At 47.1% G+C, this 5832-nt stretch overlaps 1 protein-coding gene across 1 annotated transcript; it reads right to left on the bottom strand.

Moving 5' to 3' along the window:
• Positions 1-1603: 1603 nt before the first annotated feature.
• Positions 1604-4074, bottom strand: LOC139353550 (kelch-like protein diablo). The gene is made up of 2 exons (XM_070997907.1): positions 1972-4074; positions 1604-1847 (listed from the first exon to the last, which is right to left on the bottom strand). The coding sequence occupies exon 1, from the start codon at positions 3808-3810 to the stop codon at positions 1984-1986; it is 1827 nt and encodes a 608-aa protein (XP_070854008.1). The 5' UTR covers positions 3811-4074; the 3' UTR covers positions 1604-1847; positions 1972-1983.
• Positions 4075-5832: the final 1758 nt, after the last annotated feature.

Here is a 5832-nt window from a genome sequence, read left to right as displayed (position 1 = left end):
ATAACGGTCAAATATATCGGATATCGCAAGCCAATGCAACACTTTTAAAAATATATCGGTGTATTTATGAGTGCTCCTTGGACACTTTATGTTCCCCATACTTTTTCAATATTCTAAGCTTCGTGGGCTTGACTTTTCCACTTGGCGTTGCTTTCGGATTTGGATTCCAGCGGGGGATGATCCAGGTTGTCTTGGCCCTTGTGCCTTAACCCCTCCGCTCTGTCCCTTAACCCTTGCTGGCCCACTGGCACACGGACATTACAATTGTAAGCATCAGTGTATGCGCTTGTATCTCTTCCTCTGAGTGTGTGCGTATAATATGGCACTGTGTGCGTGTCAGTGAGTGTGTCTGTGTGTGGCGCGTGTTTGTGTTTCTAAGTTCGTTTGCTGCTGCTTCAGTTTCTGTTCCTTGCACCTGAAGAAAACTTCCTGCTAAAGGAGTACATTTTTGGAATTTCAAATGTGCTGTGAACTTATCATAATTCAGCGAATAATTGTTTTTAACCAAGTAAAGCGGAATAGTTGAGGGGTTTTTAAGAGGGTGCTTCAGATACATCTTCCTTGGGCATTAGTAAACGAACTTTTGAGTTTAATCTCTTTTTGAATACTCTTTCATAATATTTTAAAATTATTTGGATACTCTTTCATAATATTTTTACCCGTTACTCGTAGAGTAAAAGGGTATACTAGATTCGTCGGAAAGTATGTAACAGGCAGAAGGAAGCGTTTCCGACCCCATAAAGTATATATATTCTTGATCAGGATCACTAGCCGAGTCGGTCTAGCCATGTCCGTCTGTCCGGATGAACGCTGAGATCTCGGAAACTATGAGAGCTAGGCTATTGAGATTTGGCGTGCAGATTCCTGAGCTTCTTACGCAGCGCAAGTTTGTTTCAGTAGACTGCCACGCCCACTCTAACGCCCACGAACCGCCCTAAAATGTAACTCCTACAGTTTTGATGCTAGATAGAAAATTATAACTGAAATGTATTAGTCTTGTCAATACCTATCGATTGACCAAAAAAAATTTTGCTACACCCACTCTAACGCCCACAAACCTCCAAAGAAAAAAGCTATGACGTCAGAGCCAGACAATGCGAAATGTTTTTACGCGTGTATGTGTGTGTATGTAAATAGTGGCCGGCCGAACTTAGCGGCAAAGAAAAAAGCCCTGCCGGCGCTCAGAGAGAGCAAAGTGCGCGGCTAACTTATTCTATTGAATAATGAACCCTTTATCCATTTGTCCCATTGACGAGCAAAAACCTTTAAAGATCTGTACATCTTTATTTATCTCTTTCAAAGAATATGAATTAGCTTAATAAATACCTATAGATTGTCCCAAAAAAACTCTTCCGTTTTCAGTCCAATGCTCTCAAACCAAAGTAGTTAGGACAAGCCTTTACACTAGAGCCAGAAAACGACATACATACATACATACATGTATGTGTTTATTTATTTATCCGCGGCAATTAGAATTCTTTCTGATTTTTTTTTCGAAAGAAGGCATGGTTATGAGCTAGCTATTTCCATGAAATAACACCAGCAACATATAGATATTAAGTTCATTATAAAATATATATATATATGAGATTGCAGGTGTACGGGAGCGAAGGGGTTATGCTAACGCTGGGAAAGTCTAACAAACACGCGCTTCAGGCTCTACCAAATAAACAATTAACAATTAATACAATGCGATTATAATGCTAGACAATGGGGTGAAAGGGATTTAGTTGATTAGATTTGGCTTCGATTGCGGATATTGTTAGTAGAAATGCGGCGGCGGCAACGTTTGCGAGGGCAACGTCGTCGGCTGCTGCTCCCATCAGACAACAGAATCCTTGCGAATCCTGCACTCGAGATAGCATGTGTTCGGGGGGAGAATGAGACAAGACAACGGTATTTCATCAGCAACGGAAGGGCTAGGAGTTGGAATAGGTTCAGGGATTTTGTTGCTTAAAACTGTTTTCGCACCACATATAGTTCTCAGTCTAGGGGGGCCCGCATAACGCCCACGCCGCCACCCAGTCGGCGGTAGTTCATGCAGCCGCACAAACGCCATTGGTTCGTCTCTGGGTCGCAGACCTCGATGGTTTTCAAATAGGCGGACCCATCAAAACCGCCCACCGCATACAGCTGTCCATTCACGACGGCCAGGCCAACCCCACTGCGACGAGAGGTCATGGCCACGATGGGGCTCCAGGTGTTGGTCAGTGGATTGTAGCGCTCGGCGGACGAGAGCTCCATGCTATCGTACCGTCCGCCGACGGCGTAAATGTAGTTGTTGAAGACAGCGCAGCCCAGGTGCTTGCTTCGCGTGGACATTGGACTGACGGCCACCCATTTGTTGTGTCTGGGATCGTATCGCTCAACAGTGTTCAACGGACATTGTCCATCGGAGCCACCAATTGCATATAGGTATCCTCCAAGGACAGCTACCGCCACACCCAGCCGTCGTGTGGTCATCGGGGCCACCTTTGACCATTTGTTCTCCTTGGGGTCGTACCGCTCCACATGATTGAAGCACTGAACGCCATCCTGGCCACCAACCGCATACAGAAAGCCGTCGAGCACGGCCACGCCCACGCTGGTGCGGCAGGAAGTGGTAGGCGCCACGTCGCAGGACCACTGATTGGTTTGCGGATCATACCGCTCGATGCTGTTTAGATAGCTCTGGCCGTCGTGACCGCCCACTGCATACAGCAAATCATTCAACACGCCCACGCCGACTCCGCAGCGCCGCTTGATCATAGGAGCGACCATTTTCCAGTCATTTGTCTGCGGATCGAAGCGCTCCACGGAGGCTATGGCATCGTCGGAGCACCAGCCGCCCACGGCAAACAGCACTTCACCTCGTCGGGTCGGTTTGCGAGGTCTGGTGCGCGGACCCTGCATCAGCGGTCGCTCCTGCGGAAGCAGCAGATAGTTCTTGGCCTCGTCCACCAGATCCCGGCAGGCCTCGTCGCTGCGGACCAGGAGATCAGAGCCCACCGTGCCCACCAGGAACTTTGGGGAGAGTAGAGGCAGACGGACATGTTGTAGTACCTGTGCTAGGTGCTGTCGCCGCTCGGCGACATTGTACTTGAGCCAGGACATGACAGCGTTGAAGACCTGCTCCTCCGAGCGCACGTTCAGTTCGTCGCTGCAGATGATGTCCACCAACTGGCCGACGGGCAGCAGCAGAAACTCCTCGCTCTCCATCACCTCCTGGAAGTTGTGCTGCGTGAACGTGTCGGCGATTCGCAACAGTTCCCGGAAAGAGTGTGTGTCGGTAAAGGCGCGGATGCCCAGGCAGTTGGTGGGGTCCAATTGTCGCTTGAGGAACTCGCAGCAGATGTATTGAATCTCAACCAGTTGCAGCAGACAGGCGGCGGGAAGGAGCGTCTGGACATTGGACTCCTCGACGATGATGTGGGCGGTGTAGCAAAAGTCAATAAGCAGCTCCATGGCGTTCTCGTCGATGTCGCGTATAGTGACCTCCGTCTGGCGCGATTCCTCCAGTTCGCCAGTGAACATGGCACAGAAGTAAGAGCTGCAGGCGGACAGGATGACCCTGTGGGCGAAGATCTTCCGTCCGCCCACGTTCAGGACCACATCGCAGAGCTCCCGATGGCGCCGCAGCATATTGAGTTCCGTGATCGTGACCTTCGGATGTTTTTCGGAAGTGTGAGAGAGGCGGGCGGGCGACGGAGGTCGGTCCACTGCCGTCGATCCAACGGAGGAGCCGCCACCAGCCGTGGAATTACCACCTGTTCCGGTGACAGCAGCATCCCGTGGTTGAGCGGTGGAGCCCGAGCCCGGCAGGTCGCCCATTCTGTTCGCTGCTAAGCGCAGCGGGCCGGAAGCAACCCAACCCCACACGGCGTCTATCCTTGCGTCTCTGTTCTCCACGGATACAAAGCACGTCCAGGGCCAGCTGCAGGCGGAAAATTTCGAAAATGCAATCTTGCTGCTGGCTTAAAGCGACCACATCGAAGATTCCTGGCGCGAAATGCACTTTTCAGCAGTGAAAATCGTTTTTCTTTTTGGCCTGGAAAAGTCGAAACACACGATTGATACTACAAACGAAGCTATTCAACAAATTTTAACTGAAATGTATTAGTCTTGTCAATACCTATCGATTGACCATGCTACGCCTACTCTAACGCCCACAAACCTCCAAAGAAAAAAGCTATGACGTCAGAGCCAGACAATGCGAAATGTTTTTACGCGTGTATGTGTGTGTATGTAAATAGTTGCCGGCCGAACTTAGCGGCAAAGAAAAAAGCCCTGCCGGCGCTCAGAGAGAGCAAAGTGCGCGGCTAACTTATTCTATTGAATAATGAACCCTTTATCCATTTGTCCCATTGACGGGCAAAAACCTTTAAAGATCTGTACATCTTTATTTATCTCTTTCAAAGAATATGAATTAGCTTAATAAATACCTATAGATTGTCCCAAAAAAACTTTTCCGTTTTCAGTCCAATGCTCTCAAACCAAAGTAGTTAGGACAAGCCTTGACACTAGAGCCAGAAAACGACATACATTTGTCCCATTGACGGGCAAAAACCTTTAAAGATCTGTACATCTTTATATATCTCTTTCAAAGAATATGAATTAGCTTAATAAATACCTATAGATTGTCCCAAAAAAACTTTTCCGTTTTCAGTCCAATGCTCTCAAACCAAAGTAGTTAGGACAAGCCTTGACACTAGAGCCAGAAAACGACATACATACATACATATGTATTTATGCATGTGTGTGGACGTAAAAAATTGCAATCTAATATCCGCGGCAAATAGAATTCTTACAAACAAAGCTATTCAACCAAATATTTTGAAATACAGAATGTGCCTTTAAATTGTGTATGTTTAGCAAGCATACATAAATATAAATGTTTTTTGTCTATTTTATGTGTTGCTTCCTCATTCTTGGCGCTGGCTGAAACAAAACCAGAGCCGAGAAATGAGAGCAAGGGAGAGAGAACAAAGTGCGCGACTAACTTATTTTAAAGTTTGTTATCTGAGTAACGGGTATCTGATAGTCGAGGTACTCGACTATAGCGTTCTTCCTTGTTATACCCGTTACTCGTAGAGTAAAAGGGTATACTAGATTCGTCGGAAAGTATGTAACAGGCAGAAGGAAGCGTTTCCGACCCCACAAAGTATATATATTCTTGATCAGGATCACTAGCCGAGTCGATCTAGCCATGTCCGTCTGTCCGTCTGTCCGTCTGTCCGTCTGTCCGTCTGTCCGTCTGTCCGTCTGTCCGTATGAACGCTGAGATCTCGGAAACTATGAGAGTTACAATACTGGGATTAGGCACGCAGATTCCTGAGATTCCTGCGCAGCGCAAGTTTGTTTCAGCACAGTGCCACGCCCACTCTAACGCCCACAAACCGCCCAAAACTGTGGCTCCTACAGTTTTGATGCTAGAATAAAAATTTTAACTGAAATGTATTGTTCTCATCAATACCTATCGATTGACCCAAAAAAAAGTTTGCCATGCCCACTTTAACGCCCACAAACCGCGAAAACCTGTGACGCCCACAATTTTCATGCTAGATAAAAAATTTTAACTGAAATGTATTGGTCTCGTCGATACCTATCGATTGATCCAAAAAAAAATATGCCACGCCCACTCTAACGCCCATAACGCTTAAATCTGTATACCGCCGGTAGGTGGCGCATTTTAATCTCGCTTTGCTGCTTGCATATCTCCATATAGCTGAGTAACGGGTATCTGATAGTCGAGGTACTCGACTATAGCGTTCTTCCTTGTTTTTCAATTAGAGAAGTGTGGAAGTGTTTACAGAGGCTTTGCGAAAATACTGGGGTATTTCCAGCCTCTAAAAT

The sequence above is a fragment of the Drosophila suzukii genome, chromosome Y (genome assembly GCF_043229965.1).
Source record: "Drosophila suzukii chromosome Y, CBGP_Dsuzu_IsoJpt1.0, whole genome shotgun sequence".
In the NCBI taxonomy this organism is placed as follows: Eukaryota; Metazoa; Arthropoda; class Insecta; order Diptera; family Drosophilidae; genus Drosophila; species Drosophila suzukii.
The sequence above is the reverse complement of the archived record's forward strand: the minus strand, read 5'-3'. Positions and strand labels throughout refer to the sequence as shown.

Excerpts from the sequence above, each read along its gene's own strand:
- LOC139353550 (XM_070997907.1), bottom strand. The coding sequence starts at position 3,810 with ATGGGCGACCTGCCGGGCTCGGGCTCCACCGCTCAACCACGGGATGCT.